General features: G+C 44.7%; 3 protein-coding genes across 3 annotated transcripts in view; 1 reads left to right on the top strand and 2 right to left on the bottom strand.

The window, feature by feature from the left end:
* The window catches only part of LOC309416429 (serine/threonine-protein kinase PAK 3-like), a gene marked incomplete at its 5' end in the record, with an annotated part of 266010 nt that overhangs the window by 166487 nt on the left and 81979 nt on the right, over positions 1–17544 (bottom strand). The window lies entirely within an intron of this gene.
* The window catches only part of LOC309416404 (E3 ubiquitin-protein ligase RBBP6-like), a gene marked incomplete at both ends in the record, with an annotated part of 135506 nt that overhangs the window by 62507 nt on the left and 55455 nt on the right, over positions 1–17544 (bottom strand).
* LOC309416407 (E3 ubiquitin-protein ligase RBBP6-like) lies at positions 825–17465 on the top strand (the record flags this gene model as incomplete). Its single annotated transcript, XM_082015963.1, is given in 18 exon segments — positions 825–1448; positions 3405–3504; positions 4270–4308; positions 4665–4701; positions 5999–6043; positions 7274–7362; positions 7488–7584; positions 8423–8562; positions 9481–9653; positions 10402–10505; positions 10953–11296; positions 12408–12504; positions 12585–12663; positions 12757–12814; positions 14000–14359; positions 14728–14826; positions 16130–17276; positions 17280–17465. Coding segments are annotated over 18 exon segments (3360 nt in total). The 5' UTR covers positions 825–1282.

The raw sequence follows: 17544 nt of genomic DNA, 5'->3' as shown, positions 1-17544 counted from the left end.
TCTTCCTGTTCCTTCCGTCAGCATTCCTGCAACTGGAAGAACCGAGGAGAACCTACTTGTGCTCCTGATCCCTTAGCCAGTCGTGCCAAGGCCCCGAAGTCTCTCTTGATTGCCCTTGGACTTCTTACTGCAACTTTGTCACTACCTACATGAAAAATCAATAATGGAGAATAATCTGAGGCCGTACCAGGGTAGGAAGCTTATTCTTCACAGCTTTAACTGGGGCCCCAGGGAGGCAGCAGACTTCCCTAAGAAGTGGGTCCGGTCTGCATATGGGGCCTTCTGTGCCCTTCAGAAGGGAGTCTCCTCTGACAATGACCTGTCGTCTTCTTTTTGTGGAAGCGGTACCAGTACAAGCAGATGGGTTTATGGCAATAACCATCAATGGCCATTGGCTCTTTGACCGAACTTCCCGTAAATGCAAGAAGAGACACTCGGACACCCTGAGATGTCCCCTCCCTTCGCTGGGCCTGGGCACGGGCAGCCAAGTGCCGCACGGCAAAGCCCACTGCATCTTCCCCAGGCTGTCTTGTCCTGGCCGGCTGCTGCCAGGAGGGGACAGCGGGTGGTGACAGCCTGGGGGTGACAGGAGGGACAGCAGGCGGTGACAGGCCTGGGGGGTGACAGGAGGGTCCCCACAGGCCTGGGGTGTGACAGGACACCAGGCAGTTGCAGGCCCAGGGGGGTGACAGGAGGGACACCACAGGCCTGGGGTGTGACAGGACACCGGGCAGTGACTGGCCAGGGGGGTGACAGGAGGGACACCACAGGCCTGGGGTGTGACATGACACCAGGCAGTGGCAGGCCCAGGGGGGTGACAGGAGGGACAGCACAGGCCTGGGGTGTGACAGGACACCAGGCAGTGGCAGGCCCAGGGGGATAACAGGAGGGACACCACAGGCCTGGGGTGTGACAGGACACCAGGCAGTGGCAGGCCCAGGGGGGTGACAGGAGGGACACCACAGGCCAGGTGAGGCGCGGGGGGGTGCAGTGTTCCGTTGGGCACGCGCAGTGATGCGATCAGGGCAGCCCCTGCGGCTGGCGTCCGTTAAACCGCCAACGGAACGCTGAGGCAGAGGTGCCCGAGTGCCCACAGCGAGTGGTTGGGCCTGGGAGCGCTGCGTGAGAGAGGGAGCAGAGGCCGAGCCGGGGCCGCGGGGGCCTCTCCCCGTCATCCGCCCGCCCGCCCATCGCTGAGGGCCGCAGGCCGGACTTGTTGTGGGGGTGAGCTCAGCCCCCTCGGTCCGCTGTAGTAGATGCCGTCGGGGAGCAGGCCCCGACCATGTCGTGCGTCCACTACAAGTTCTCCTCCAAGCTGAGCTATGACACGGTCACCTTCACCGGCCTCCACATCTCCCTGTGCGACCTCAAGCGCCAGATCATGGGCCGGGAGAAGCTGAAGGCGGCCACCTGTGACCTGCAGATCACCAACGCCCAGACCAAAGAAGGTGCGTGGGGGCAGCGGGCGTGGGGGCTTAGGGACTGCCCGGCTGGCAGTGTCACAGACCACCCTGTGATGGCCATGGCCTGTGGGAGCCACGCTCTGCTCTTTGTGGCTCGTCCCCACATAGCCTGAGTCAGCCTGAGGCCCATCTTGCCGGCCTGCGGGGGGACTGGGAGGGCAAGCGGCGCGGGGGCTTACACGGGGTGGGAAGCGATAATGTGATTCGGCCACGCTCGGTAGCTGTGGCTTGTGTTGGGGCTCAGGGCTGTTCTTTTGTAGTTGCTGTTCTGACAACTACCTTCAGATCTGTGCTTTGGGCGCGGAGCAGGCATAGAAGAATGTGTGGTTGATGTGTGATGTACAGGGCTTAGAAATTTTTGCTTTCCTGGAATTCTGCTAGGTAAAATGATAAGGAAATATGGGAGGATATCTTATATTAATAACCTCTCCAGATGTCTTGGAAATCAGGTGGAGAAAGCTGAAAGGGATGGGAAGAGAACAGGTGGCTACTTTGAAGAAATAAATTGTCTTTGGTGACTTCGTTTTGTGATCACCTTGCTTTACTCCACTGCACTGGAAAACTGGCTTGGTGGCTGTTGCAGCAACTGCTCGCTAGCAACACTTTGGATCAAGAGTGTAGCTGTGAGTTACCATCTGTGCAGACCCTCTAATGGCCCCTCTGCCATGGATGTTCTCCGTATCTAAATGACACCTTGGAATTTCTTGTTAATATCGCTTCTTTTCTACACCAAAGACATTGTCGTTCAGGTGCTATCGAGCATCATTTCACCATATGTCTCTAAGCATTTTTTTTCCCTGGTACTACGTGTGAACCATATCAGAACATTTATGGTGACTATACGTAAGAAACGTTCTTAGAGAAGTCATAAATTCTTTTAAACCTAAAAAGTGGTGCTTGATTCTCAGAGATGATAATGGTTTCGTGGTACTTAGTATGATATTTCAGTTTGGTAAGCTGCTGTCTTGACAAGTTTGAATGTGATTACAGGCCTTGGGGTGTGACTTTTCAGAAATAGAAAGATTTGTTGCCAAGTCTCTGCTCGGGGATATTGCTGCCCAGGAGGAAAAGGTTCCTGCTGGGAGATGCCAGTTTTGTCCGAGAGCTGCTAGACTAAGCTGCCATCTGTTAAATTCAAATCAAGCAAACAAAAATTTCCAGGCACTTCAGGAATAGTGCTCCAGCTTTAATCCTTTCCTATTAAAAGAAGAAAAAGAAAGTTAACTTTTTAGTCTGCGTTGTTTGACTTCACCTTTATTAAGGTGCCATCAACCAAAATGAATTCAATTAATCGAGGCGAAGGAAATAGAAATGTATTAAAGCCAACTGGTACCACATCCCTTAAGTCTTAAGTCTGCAGTCTTAAGCTGCAAGCCATACGCAGAGGTGGCCGGCTGTCTTCTGTGTTCTGTCGGCCTTGAGCACCAGCAGCGTGGCTGAATCGCTTTTAGTGAACAGCTATGAAAGCAACGGCACAGAGATTTCATGCTTTAGCTAAGGGCCTGTTTTGTTGCAGGGCAAGCTTGTCTAACTTCAGATCTGCTTTACACAGGTGAGACTTGGCTGTGCTTTGTTTTTCTCCAAAGATCCCTTGGTTTTGTAGCCTAACAGAAGCAAAAGCCACTTAAGCTAGATCAGGACAGAACCTCATGCGCTAGCAGACTCTCCTTTAGTGACCTTTGGGAGCATTTTGCTGTTGGCATTCACGCTCTCTCAAAAAAAACTGGAAAAGATTGTGCTGCTTGCGTTTGGTTCTCAAACCTGAAGATTTCTTGGAATGTACTGCTAGTGTGCTGAGACGATAAAAATGCACCGTTACATCTGAAATCTGGCTTTTCTATCTGCAAAGGGCTTCCCTCTCTGCCGCGCTGTGTAATTACATATTCATATACATTCTTATGAATTGACTAATGTTTTTTTCTGCATTTATGTTGTTTTCAGAATACACAGAGGCTAATGCCCTGATTCCTAAGAACTCATCAGTAATTGTGAGAAGAATCCCTGTCGGAGGAGTTAAAGCTACCAGCAAAACATACGTTCTGTAGGTATCCATAAAGCACTGTGTTCTGTGTTAGTGGTTTGGGTGTGTTACCTTTTCTAATTGATGTTCATTTCCAGAGGCATTCAGATTGTATCTTTCTGGTTAAAGCTGCTGTTACTTTTTGTTGTAATGGGGTAGATTTTATTGTTCCTGTCCCAAAGTAAACTTATGCTTTTCGGCCTGCTGGGACATGGGGTTCAAACTCCAACAACGGTAACTGTTAAGAATGATTCTATTTGGTTTGATCTTGGGGTTGTTTTTTCTGAGCACCAAGTTTTCGATGCTGTTTCCTCTACGTGGAGAGATTCCTTGTTACACGTGTTTGCTTGTCTTGCTTTTAGAGTGAAGACAGGTACGCACTGGAGTGTAAACTTAGAATTTGTTCCCATCTCAGAAGAGTCTGATTCTCAGTGTTTCTGCGAATCCGTCTATTCTTTGCATTTGGGGCAGGGGGGGTGGCATATGGCAGGTATCCTTATGCCCCAAATCTGGTGTTTTTGCATACTAGCTAGAGGGGAAAGACCAAGGCTTGCCAGCTCTGCTGATGGGACACTTGGGATGATGCTGGAATTATTTGTTAACTACATCGATGGCTGCATGTCTCATTCATGATGATCTACATGCAGATACAGATCAATGAGTATGTGGAATCTCAGCGAGTTCCCAGATGTAATAAATATTTCCCCAAATACTGTAGCATTTTCAAGGTTATCTTAAAGCAAATTCTGGCAATTAAGTCCTTTTTTTTTTTTTTTTTTCCTACAGGACTCCTAAATCGCAGAAAATCCTAGGCACTGCCTTCAGGTGACATTTCTACTACTATTTTTAGTCACCATGTTTAAGACACAAAACTGTAGTACAGACTTCATATTTTTGATACTTATGTCGCAGAGACAAAATATCTGAGGCACTTTGGTGTTCTATTGCTGTAAGTCTTAGAGTAATTTTCTGACAAAGTAGAAATGGGCTTCTGGGGGTTTTTTTAGTTGCACTGAAGGTACCAAGAGAGAGCCGTTTATGTATATGAATACGTTTCCACATGCACTAGACTATCAGCACATCACGTTTTGATGTTCAAGTTCTGTAATCTGTTGTCGCTGCTGTATGTTGGGCACAAGGGCTTTCTTTTAAGTTCTGATCACTTTTATTTCTTCTTCCAGATGTCAAACTGAGCCAGTGAGTGGAATATCAAGAGGCGTATGTAAAACACCATCTCACACTTTTTTCTACACACTGCACTTAATTCTGATCAATGTAGCCTTGTGTTAATTTCCCCAACATTAACCTAATATATTTTCCACTAAAACATAGATGCTGTATGTACAATGTATTTGATTCAGCATCATAGAAATTTTATTCTACGTTTCTAAAAAACTAAGCAGTGATTCGGATGTCTTTCTGATGATGTTTTACTAGTGTCAGCTTAACTGCTGCTTGTGGCATCATAGAATTCAATATCCTGGAAAAGGAACCAGATGAGAGCTACCCTTTTGACTTGTGGAAAAACCGCATGTCATCTTAGATCCCAGTAAATGCCACAGTCCGTTGCTGACTGGTGGCCTGAGGACTTCATTCCTGCAAGCTGTTGCAGGAGGTAGCTGGGAGGGAGGAGTGTGGTTGCAAAGGAGAAAAAAAAAAAATCCCAGGATTGTGCTCTGAATCCATGTTTTCGTCATCATTAAGACTTGGTTTTGGTCTGCTGGCAAGGAGAAGAATATTAAATTCTCACACTTCCCAATCTAATTTGCTTAGTGTGGCCTGCGGTCTAATACACGACAAGAAATCCATTTTCTCAGTTTTTATAGGCTACTCTGTCATGGCAGACACCTTAATTTCAATAATTTGAGCAGCTTATTTTTTTTCTTGATAAAGTGGTGGGTTTCTTTTATGGCGGATGCTTTGGAGTGGTGTTTGCATTTGGGTTTTGTGGGGTGTGGTGAGCCTGGCATTTTTAAACTTATGGAGAGGAGAGGCAGAGTTCCTGTTTCAGGGCTGATGTGCCCATGCTTGATTTTGACAGGCAACTAGGCTGTGTTCATAAAGGCATAGCCGTGTGCATTTATAAATGATGAGACGCTGATTGATTTACAAACTGCACTGAAAATAAGTTTTCTGTAGTGATGCTTCCTTCTCCAAGAAACATAAATATTGTTTTAGAATCCCTTTTAGCGGACAGTTGACAGCTTCCTTACCCCTTGGACTTTTAAGCAGTTGTGAGCATTTGACAAGGCTCCCTCCCTGAGACATTCTGGAGCAATACATAATCTCAAGCGGCTTTGGTTGTTTTAGTTTCTTCTCCTTAACGACATAGGCACTCCTAAGCTGTCGTGGGTTTGGACTTTATTTTGAACACAGGCAAATGACACTAGGTTGGAAATGCCTCTTTCAGTGATGCTCAGAGGATATAGTGCAGAATTTCCGACTACCGTAGAGGTTAACTATTGCTAGGTTTTGATTGTAAAACTTAAAGATGTTTTTAATTTTTTGTGAACAGAGTGATGACTCTTCTGCACCTCTTTCTCTGGCCCAGCTGATTAAGGTATATATATTTTTTTTTCTTGTCAAATACATAAAAAAAAAAGTGTTTGCTTCAAATTTTTAAATTGAACACTGTGATCTATAGCAGGATGACTGTTGTAATGGGAAGAAAACTTTAATGTAGTTTTTAATAATTTATTTATTTTAACTTTAAAGCCTGTGTAGCTGTTGATAGTATCCTGTGAAGAGCAGTTCCCACTTTGGGAAGATAGAAGGGGAGCACCTTATCAGCCTCCACATAGTGTTGCAGTATGACTCAGCTTCAAGACACAAAGCAGCAGCCTTGCAGAAGCTGTTGACTTGTTCACACATTTCTTTAGGTTTACATTGGAAACGAACACAATGTTCACAGAAGAACTGAATTGGCTGTTGGTTATGGACATCTTGGGGGGGGTTGCAACAGCCAAAGTAGAAGCGTTTCTGTCGCATGGGCAATGGCATGGCTATTTTTGAATTTCTAGTCATTATAGTTATAGATCCGTTCTTGGAATGCTGCACAATTTCATAAATTGCAGTATATCTAGAGTGGACAACACGGTCTAATTTGTTGGGACACAGTGTAGATTGTGCAAATGTTCCTAGTTACATCAGTTAATATGAAGAATTTAGCAGGGGGGAACGTGCAGTTTGGACTGCCTACAGCACGATTTCTACTGAAAAGAGTCTTTTGTCTTGCTGAGGGGCTCTAAAAAGCTTGAATCTCTGTAATGCTTCTGTGTCTGAAGCTGAATTTCAGCAAGCAAAACCAACTTCCCTGACCTTTAAGTTGTGTATCCTTCTGATGCTGCAAATGTAAACAATGGTACTTGCCTTCATCTTTCTCAATTCAATGTACAGTGGCTGTCTTCTCCTTCAAATAGACTGGAGCTTAAAGATCCCTTTAATAATAGCGGCAGGTCTAACTTTTTCTGTGCATAGCTTCAGTCCACTTGGAAGAAAACTGGAGTAGGTGCACAAGTCTTTATAAGGTCCAACCTGAGCCTAAGGTTTTGAGTGCCCAAGAATGCTCTTTTCAAGTAGGTTAACAGGCACATAAGCATCATTTCATGGTGTAAGGACTCCCCAGAACACTTTCAGCACAACTATTTTTTATATAAGCAGCTGTTTTCAGGCAACCTCAGCTAGTGTTGTGCTGCTCTGTACAGGCTTGGGTGAGTGGTGTTGTCTTTGGCTGTGTGCGCTTCAATGTGTTTCTAATGTGCCTCTCAAACGATTACTTGTTAAACAACAGACTGCCAATCTGGCTGAAGCCAATGCTGCCGAAGAAGATAAAATAAAAGCCATGATGATCCAGTCTTGCCGTGAATATGATCCAGCCAAGTAAGTGTGGATAATGTCAAATCCGATCTTTGGCGACGATGGAAAACCTGTAAACTTGTTGGTTTTAACAAACATGGATTTAACACATGCATCCTTTTTCTTTTTTTTCCCCAAAACACCTTCAGTTACACGAAGAAAGCCTTGGGTCCACCTCCGACATCATATACTTGCTTTGGTTGTGGAAAACCTGGCCACTGTGTAAAGAACTGCCCAACAAAGGGGGTAAGATTGCGGGGGACTTCTGGTGTGACTTACTTTTAAATTGTTTTCCCTTGGCAGTTCCGTAACAAATACATGAATACTCATGTTAAGAATTGTTTCTTTTGGGGTGAAACGCAGAGGTCATGTGGCAATGTTGCAAAGCCCTTTACAATTCACGGGAAACCTGGAGTTATAAATGTAACATTTTCTTCCTTCTAGGCCATGGACATTACATATGTCCATAGATCTTTCTCTGCACACTGTCATGCATATTTTTATACATTTCAATTTTATTGGAAATCTTTCTGGTTTCAACGCTTTTTAATGACAGTTCACAGTTTTCAGTAGTTTGTAAAAACCCAAGATGTTTCGGTCGACCCCATCCGTTCAATGTTTGCGTGTTTTAGTTACACAAGCACCTGGCTGAGTAGCCATGCCGTTTGACATCAGTTGCTGAATGTATATGCGTGAGATACGAATTCCACCTTCACTAGAGAAGGTGAATCTCAGTTTCTCAGTGTCGGATTCAGAGCACCGAGTTAAGCTCTCACTCTGAACTGCGCTTTGAAGGAGGAGCGGGGTTGTGTCTCCTCTCCGAGTGGATGGTGAGCCAAGGGATATTTCACCCTTAAGGAACTTGACATTAAGCCAAAGGATGTCGACTGAGTTCAAAACGCTGCTCAAGCCTTTGGGACATCCTGGCTATATTCCTTTAGGGAGAAGGGTATTTTAGTTGAGCAAGCCTTATGCTGGGTAAAAGGAGAGGATTAAAGGCTTTTGCTGCTGAAAATCATCATTGAAATGTCCTTTTAAGGGTGGGTCTTAAGATGAGAGATATCTGCACTTCTTTTCTTAACAGGACAGAATTTTTGAGTCTGTTCCCAGAATTAAAAGGAGCACAGGAATTCCGAGGAGTTTCCTGATGGAGGTGAAAGATCCCAGTATAAAGGGCGCTATGCTGACAAGCACTGGGAAATACGCCATACCAATTATTAGTGCGTAAGTATGGGATTAATGGGACTGAGCAGAAAGGCAACGAGAGAAACCATGCGTGTGTGTCCGAGTGGCAATGCAAGCAAGTTGGCCAGCGTCTGTAATTACGAAGGAGGAAGCACCGTCATTGTATCGTTGCCTTAAAATCTGTGATACTTTCTAATATGGAAATAGACTGGTCCTGCTGTTCACGCCCCTGGAAGTTGGTTCAACTTGTGGAACACCTAGAATCTGTAGGTCTGCAAAAGATTTCACTAGTGCTTACCGTTGGAGTCATTCTCCTCGAAAGCTCGTTTTGCTTCTCTTTGACGTTTCAAAGGCTTCTTGCCAAATTTAGCAAATAGCTGTGTGACTGAGATTTCCTCCCCCTCTGGCTTTGATCAAATCTCATGTGTGAACCAGACGGATGTTTTCCTGTTTTGCTTTACACTAAGAAAATCCTACTGTGTGGTGACAAGAGTGGCTGGGAAGAAATGCACTTGGTAGCACTTCTGTTTGTGGCTGTCATGGATCTCCTTTTGTAGAAGCTGAGACATAGTTTTCTTTTATTCATAAAGTGTATTTAATCGGAGACTCACTTGATCCTGAGCCTGCAATTTACATTGACCCTCTGGCAGAGGAGAGGTGGGATTCATTTCAGCTGATTTCTGGATGTCGAAAAATGATTTTTCTAGTCTGAGCCAATCTCTTAGTTGATCCCATGAATGGGAGAGTTCTGCAGAAGGAAAATTGTTCCCCCTCCCTCTTCTGGTGTGGTGGCCAAAGAGAAGTAGTTGAAACTAAATGCCTACGCTTTAGAAAGCTAATGTGGAGTGAGAAGAATGCCATCTATTTTACCTTCCTTGCGGAAAATCCAAAGCTTGGAAAAGTTCTCCTTTGCCCATCTTTCACTTGTTGTTTTTCCTTCCCCGCCCCCGCCTCCAGGGAAGCGTATGCTAGAGGAAAGAAGGAAAAGCCTCCCTTTTCACCAGAGGAGCCGTCCTCCTCCTCCTCCTCAGACGCTCCTGTTCCAGAGGAGTTGTTATGTCTCATTTGCAAAGAGGTCATGAGTGACGCAGCTGTTACTCCCTGCTGTGGAAACAGTTACTGTGACGAATGTAAGTCTTACTCCCACGGTTGTTAACTCAAAACATGGCATCTGACCTTCCGAAGGCAGAACTGGGAGAGAACAAAATTACTTGGTTACCCGTTCTGTTTGATACCTGAGTATACCCAGAACGGGAGAGGACCCTTCTTATGCAAAGGGCAGAAAAAAAAGGCAGAAAGCTTTTTTCCCTGGTTACGTGTCTAGTTAAACCCTCTGTACATGTGGAAGGATGACTCTGAGAAGAATGTGTAACCGTGCAGGTGATTACAGTATGAGATACTGAATGCATTTAGTTTGTCCCCAGCCCTTTCTCTCATGCAAAATTCTATAGCCTGCTCTGGTGACTTATTGTGGTCTGCAACAAACGGAGAGTTGGGCGTTTAATCCACATTCTTCTCCACAGGAGAGTTGGTGAAATCCTTCAGAACTTGAACCTATGAAAGGTTTTTTGAGATGTGTTTTATTCATCAACCTTGAGGTTGGTGACTTCTCACTGTCCTGCACAGTGGAAAGACCAGTCCAAACATCAAGACACAGCCTACTCTACAGCTTCCAAGTAACAACAGTGAAATATCAACTCTGCTTAGTTATTTGCTGCATGCTGGACATTTTTTACACTATTGGACATTTACCGCTTCAGGCTCTGTTCAAGACCGTATTCACCCATTAATCATATACGTGTTTTTATAATTGATTAGAACCCCAACATTTTCCTTAGTTTTGCTGAAAACTCTTTTGATGGTTCTCGTTATTCACAGGTATTAGAACAGCGTTACTGGAATCTGAGGAACATACATGCCCAACGTGTCATCAAACAGACGTTTCTCCCGATGCTTTGACTGCCAACAAGTTCTTACGCCAGGTGACATGCTGACATTTATGTAAACTGTTTGTTAGACAGGTCTATTTGCGAAAAGCTGAAAGGGAAGAAAATACTCGTTTACATCTCCTTAAGCAAGGCTAAATGGAATAAGGCTAAATTTACTTTTCAGAGCCGTTATCTGGTGTTAGAGAAGCTTACAACTCTTTAGAGAGAATCTGGCAAATTCAGGTCACACTTTTGCTTAACGTGATTGCCTCACTTTCAAATTTGGTGTTAACACTGAGGTACTGTAAATAGAGATACTCTGCGTTACCCATCGTTAGGGTCAGTGTTTCACCTGATGTCTTCCTATACCTGTATGTTGATTGATTTTAGGATTGATAAAGTTTACAGGAACACACAAGTAATTTTGCTCTGGGGAGGCTTTTGTTCGTACATCTACTGAAGTTTCATAGTGCCTTTCTGTATGTGTTTTTCTGCCTCTAGGCTGTGAACAACTTCAATAATGGAACTGGCTACAGAGAGCAGATTCAGCAGCAACATGAGCAGCAGCCGCCACCTCCACCACCTCCACCACCACTAACGAGACAAACAAGAGCGCACAACATGCAGCCTCAGCTCCGGCCAGCAGTTTCCAGACAGCAGGACCCACTAATGACTCCATTAGCATCCCTGGCTCCTCATTCTGCTGCTGCTTTGTCATCGTTGGCCTCTGGTCAGTCCTCTGTGGCCGTTGGGCTGCCAGTAAATCCGTCTTCTGTCGTCACCTCTGGTCTCCCTCCAGCAGTGTCCCTGTCTCTCTGTGCTGAACAGCCGGACGGACCTCTTTGGTAAGTAAATCTGTAGATCAACAGGGATATAAAGGACACTAAAATGCTCAAGTTAGATTCTTCTTCTTGTTGAGCTTCTCCACTAGCTATTTATCTATCGGTAGTGACAGTTCCCGATACTAGTGGAAGTTCTGGTTTTTGTATTTACTTTGAATGAGGACACTTTGATAACTCGGAAGTGTGTCTCATGCAAGGATTGTCTCAGAAGTATTTCTTGCTCAGTTCCCTTATCAGTCATTGTCTATGAGTTTTACCCTGAAAGAGGCACATTTTGCCCAGGGGCCCTTTGGTTTTATGTGGCTAGCAATTCCTAAAGGAGCCCTCTAGTTATGTCAAAGCTTCTTGAGTGCATTAATTTCTCTCTAGTACGGAGGAAGCAACAGTTTCATGAAACCTGTAAAAGCACAATTAGAGCTAAAACTGAGCAGGTGTTTTCCTATTACTTTTTTCTACGGTATTTCTACCATCAATCTTACGATAAGTCAGAGTCATCCTCAGTAACACAAAGGGCAGTCGGTGACGCGTGCTGACCTGGCTAATAAACACTGAAACGCCGTAACTTTGAAGTATTTACAAACATGAAAGTCTGAGTTTGCAGCCCGGTGAAGTCACATGAAAAGACGTGAAAGATCTGTACGATTGTTTAGGGCTTGTGGCCTTTCAGCTTTATGCCTGGGCTGCAAATAGCCTCTCTGTCCAGAAGACTGTCGGGCTCAGCTGTAGCGTTGAATGCAAAGAACCGCAATTCAGAAGAACCTCTAAGGCAGCCTCTGCACTCGCACATAAACATTTCCTCATAGAATTTCAGTTCTCGCGTCTTCCAAAATGGAGATTCAGTGTGTGACTTGTATGTGCTCTAACCCTTTCACGTGCAGCTAGCTTAAGAAGATATTTTTCCAGTGAGCTTTCTCTTGGCATGCCAGTAGTCCAAATCGACTTCTTTCCAGTCTTCAGTAAGAATGGGCCAACTTCACATCTGTAAATCTGATGAAGATTTTTTAAATTTTTTTTCCCATTTAGAGTAGTCAGCCTTTTCTCACCTTGGACTTGCTATTTCCAGTAGCACTTGAAAACGCTGTTTGAATAATAACTTTTTTTTTTTTTTTTGTAGTGATGCTGATACTGTGTTACCTCCTGCTGCTCTGGTGACTGCTACTGAACTTCTGAAATTGCCCTCTCTGTCAACCAGCAGCTTGTTGGAAGAGGAGGTCAGTTTTCTTTCAAATGATGCAGTGACTGTTGCCTTTTAGTGGAGCTTAATTTCTAACTGTTTGCATGTATTGACAAGGGCGATCACGTTCCTGCACTAAGGCAACCAGCGATCCCAAGTCTTCTGGGCCCCGAAGGGCAATCAGTACCCTCAACCGGTAAGTCACTATAACTTTAGAATTTCTTTTAAAAAGCTGTCTTGAGATAAACTAAATGGGATTTTTCTCTTTTTCCTCTCCCTACGCCAAAAGCTCATGCAATCACAGGCAGCACAGTTGGCTCAGCTGGTGGCAGACCAGGCTGGCAACGGTAAGTATTCTACAGAAATCCGGTATATTACGACCCGTAACCTGTTCAACGAGGCCGTAACACTTAACTTAGACTACAGCTGATTTATAATGGAGTAAGTATGCCCAGATAGTTGTGGAGAATACAAGCGGTGATTAATTTTTAAAGGGCTTAATTTGATTTGGCTTTGACAAAGGGGATCTGTGCTTGCAGTAGAGTATTTAAAGTAAAACTCCAGTACGTGATTGAAAAGAGGACTCTGAAAAAGGAACAGTTTTTGAGGGAACCAGCAGTACATCTAAAAATGAAATATAACTAAAGGATTGGGTGGAAAGCCACCCTTTTGATTACTGGCTGAACAGACCTGAAGACATTGATTCCCCAATACAAATCAGCCTCCAACATTCTTTATTTCACAACTTAGCGGATACTGGTGGAGCAAATTCTTGGAAAAGTCAAGGCTGTTATTTGATGACAATTTTGACTTTCTTCAATGTTCTCATCTCAACGAGCCAAGGTGCTTTCTCTCAGTGGGAGAGAGAGGCGTTTGTTTGATCTATTATTGCCGTGTCAAGTTAGTCCTTCCTTTTGGTACGCCTTTGTTAGAGATCGGTTGTAAGCGTGCATTGTGTTTATAATGTCTTAAAGATAAAGCACAACAAAAGCCAGGACGATTCCACAGATTTCCTAAAACTCTCAAATTTAGTAAGCAAGAAAATAACAATTCAGGGACAAGAACAGGCCAAAGACATCATCATGAGGCAAGACCACAGGTGATGCCTGTGGAAGAAGCTAAAAGAAGTTTGAGAGAAGATTAGTTAATATTTGTGCAGTACTTTGAGGATCAGAAGTGTGATCTTCAGTAGTAAGTATAAGCAGTAAGTACATCAAGGAGTGGCAGAGGAGCGGTGGGCGCTTGGCACATGGGACATGGGAGTGTCTTTTAAGCACGGGCAGCCTCCATCCACGGTCACAAAGCGGAGTATAAGGGGAGAAGACTGCGGGAGCTGTTGGGGGCGAGGGTCTGGAAGGCAAGCATGAGGATCAAGAAGGGAGCGTAGTCTCAAGTGAAGGGAAAGCAGGGAGAAAAATGCTGAAGTTGAGGGTAGGAAGTGCTCGCCACCAGGCTGCCGCTTCATTCGCTTTCCTCTTTACAATCAGGGCAGAGTGTGACAAAGAGTGACACATGTTTTTGGGTTTCTTCAGAAGTTCAAATCGAGGACGCCTGCGCAGTGGACGTTCCCAAAGGACTCACGCCCCAACAGAAGCAGCATCAACATCCGTCGTCGTGCCTGTGCCTCCAGCTCCCTCATACCCTCCACCACCCCATGCACTTCCTTCAGGGCTACCACCAGCACAGTCTCCTCTTCACTTTCCACCTGGTCAGCCTCCATCTGCTGGGTACGCTGTTCCCCCTCCAGGATATCCTCCAGCTCCTGCCAACATGTCATCAGCTTGGGTAGCAACAGCAGTGCCAAGGGCTCATGCAAATACCATCCTCATGACACAAGCACCTCCTTTATCCAGGGAGGAGTTTTACCGAGAACAGCAGAGACTGCAAGAGGAGTAAGTATTTGGCTCAATGAAGTTGCCTTGGTTTTCATTGTTGTATTTCAATAGCATATCAGACTGCAGTTACACCACAGTGCACCTGACATCAACAAAATGCAAGAATCGTCACGGTGTCATAATGTCATGTCCTTTTTCTTTGCAAAGGGTAAACATGCAAAACTGAGACAAGACAAATGTAGTTCTAAAATATTGGCTAAAAGTTGTAGGTATTCTAAGCTGGTCTTCCTTCGATGTTAGCTGTTCACCTTTTGCATTTGCATGCAGTAGGCATTTTCTCCTAGTGGCCATGTTGTGTTTCTTGATGTCTTTTGGTAACGAAGGTCAAACTACAATGGTAGTAAAGGTCAAACTTGTTTTCACAGGGACAAGAAAAAGTCCAAACCTGATGAGTTTACAAAGGATGAGTTTGCTAAGGAAGTGATGGAATATAACAAGGTTCGAAAGGAGCGTTCGGTTTCCAGGTACGTGCTTTACATGTCCATTATGGAGAAGCAGATTGTCTGGAAGAATCAGGAGGCGTTGCACTCCACCGCTCTGTTGCTAGACGGATGGGATGATCCCAGGGATTAGCAGCGACAGGAATTTCATGTGTGCATTCCTAGCTTAAATAGGGCAGAGATTACAGTTGACTGGCAGTTATAATTTGGCAACAGCTGTTCAGGAACAGGTTTCTCTTTTAGTAAAGCTTCTCTGTAATGGCATCCTTCACCGCCTGACAGCCTTGAGGAGGCCAGAAATTGAAGAGGTGTAGTTGCTGGATTTTCTGCATCTCCCTATTCTGCTTGTAACCATTTCCTCAAAGCACTTTGGAGGAGATCTGTGAGAGACGTTGTCTTCATCTCCTCTTCTGTTTACCACATGTGGGTACACAGAGAGATTTCAACCTGGACTGCAAACTGGTGGCTTATGCTAGTATGGTTTTGACCTTGTAAAATTTGTCTCATGACTCAGACTTGTTTGTAAGGAAATCTTGAATTGCTGAAGGACTTATAGAGGAGGGAAGATGCTCATGAACGTCTGCGGAATGATGCGAAAGGGTTCTTTAAAAAATAATAAAAGAACTCCTTGTGAAGAAAAACCTCAGGGTAGCTGATGTTTTCTATCCCCAAAAGTCACTTGGGCAGGAGTGCTGAAAAGCTCTCTCTTGCTCATGCTGCCAGTATCTGTCCTAGAGTAATGGCATTGAGTCATCCTAGTCGAGGCTGAGTTCAGAAGCTTTTCGAGATGATTTCTCTTGAAATGCAGTCACTATCCCTGGTTAGAGCTAGAGGTATGTGTAAGATTTTGCTAGCACATCTGGCCAGAAGTGTTGATTAATGACAACTGGACGTAAGAATTTTGCATCCCATACAAATTGCCAAAGAAGTAGTGAAGTTAAATAGTCCAAGCAGCATTTTAACATTGATCTTTACTGTATTAATGCTACATCGTGTTCTCTCGATGTTTGATACTGCACGGTAGCCATAAAGACTTGCTCTTTTTGCATCTGACTGCAACAAAAGGGATTTGCACTGCGTGTAGTGGTTGAGGAGTGAAAAATGTGCACGTTCATGTCCCAGTAGAGGCCAGCATACAGCACCTTAAATCAATCAATAGCCAAAGGAAATCTGGGAGGAAAAAAGCTGGGGAGAGTCACTGTTTTGAATTAACTTCATCTGGTTTTTTGTGTTCTTGTTTTTTTAAGGTCCAACTCTCCAAAAAGCTGAGGAGAGTAACTGTTTTGAATTAACTTGATCAATTTTTTTGTGTTGTGTTTTTTTTAAGGTCCAACTCTCCCTATAGTACTTCATCTTCCTCTACAAGTTCGCATACCTACTCCAAGTCAAGAACAGGTTCTTCCTACTCTTGCTCGTACTCTCGATCATTTAGTCGTTCCCATTCTCGCTCCTACTCACGATCACCACCATATCCAAGCAGAGGCAAAGGGAAGAGTCACAAGAACTATCATTCCTGGTCAAGGCCACATGGTTATCACCGGTCGAGGTCAAAGTCACCCCCACACAGAAGACACCGTTCACGGTCAAGGTCTCCAGTAGTCCGAGGCCAATCTCCCAGGAAATGGACTATATCTCAAGGGGAAGGAGGAAGGGAGTATTTTAACCGGTACAGACAAGTTCCACCGTATGATATGAAAGCTTCCGATGGCAGATCTATTGACTTTGGAGATCCATTTGGAGAGCAAGGATACGGAGAATGGGAAAGGAACTACAGAGAGTGGTGTGAAACGTTTTACAAGGGCAATGGTGTTGGTGCTCAACTTCATCCTCCAGTAAAGAGAGGGAACTTTTCTCCAGACTGCTTTGGTCCACCTGGGACCAGACGAGAGTATTCGCCATATGCTCGGGGACATAGGGAGGATTATCCTGTGGGGCATAGGCAGCGCAGCTGTAATAGAGCTGGAAATTACCCTGAACAACCTTCCGGAAGAGAGAGCCGTGGCAACAAAGAGAGGGAGATGCAAAATCCACGTGGAGATGACAAAGGAAATAAACCTAAAGAACACCAGGAGGGAAGGAAAGAGGATGTGAATGAAGGCTTTCTCAATGCTGAGTTGCTAGAAGGTGCGAGAAAACCAAGAGAGCCAGTTACAGGAGAAGTCGTTCAAAGGGACTCATTGTTCATGCTCCCAAGCAGAGATGATGCCACCCCTGAGATGAGGGATGAGCATTTGGGAGCAGATTCTATGGCTTTCAAGCCAGGGTCTAAAAAGAAGAAAGAGAAGGATGAGCGAAAAGCAAAACCTGGCAAGACAAAGCGGGAAGCAGAAGTGGCTGTCCCTCCTCAGAAGGACAATATAAGAAAACGAGCTAAAGCTTCCCAAGTGAAGGTGGACAGCGAGCGTGAAAAATCTCCTCAAATGGAACCTCCTGTGAAACAAGTGAAGGAGAACATGCCAAAGACAGACAATGTTTAAACATCTTCCTCTCAAAAGGATGCGAAGACTCTTGGTACCCCACAGAAAATTCATCCAAAAGTGATAGAAGATCACCCAGAAACTAGACCAGTCGTGGAGGAAAAGGCAAAGAAAGACCATCCAAAAGAAACCAACTCAGAGCAGAGGACAGGGAGAGGTCATTCAGCAATTACAATCACAGGCTAAACAGCCTCAACTTGGGAAAATTATTTTAAATTCTTGCCAACCAAAATCAGAGTAGGATAATGAGAAATAAGACGAAATC

Source organism: Phaethon aethereus (assembly GCF_964289735.1).
Source record: "Phaethon aethereus genome assembly, contig: HAP1_SCAFFOLD_108, whole genome shotgun sequence".
Lineage (NCBI taxonomy): Eukaryota > Metazoa > Chordata > Aves > Phaethontiformes > Phaethontidae > Phaethon > Phaethon aethereus.
The sequence above is the reverse complement of the archived record's forward strand: the minus strand, read 5'-3'. Positions and strand labels throughout refer to the sequence as shown.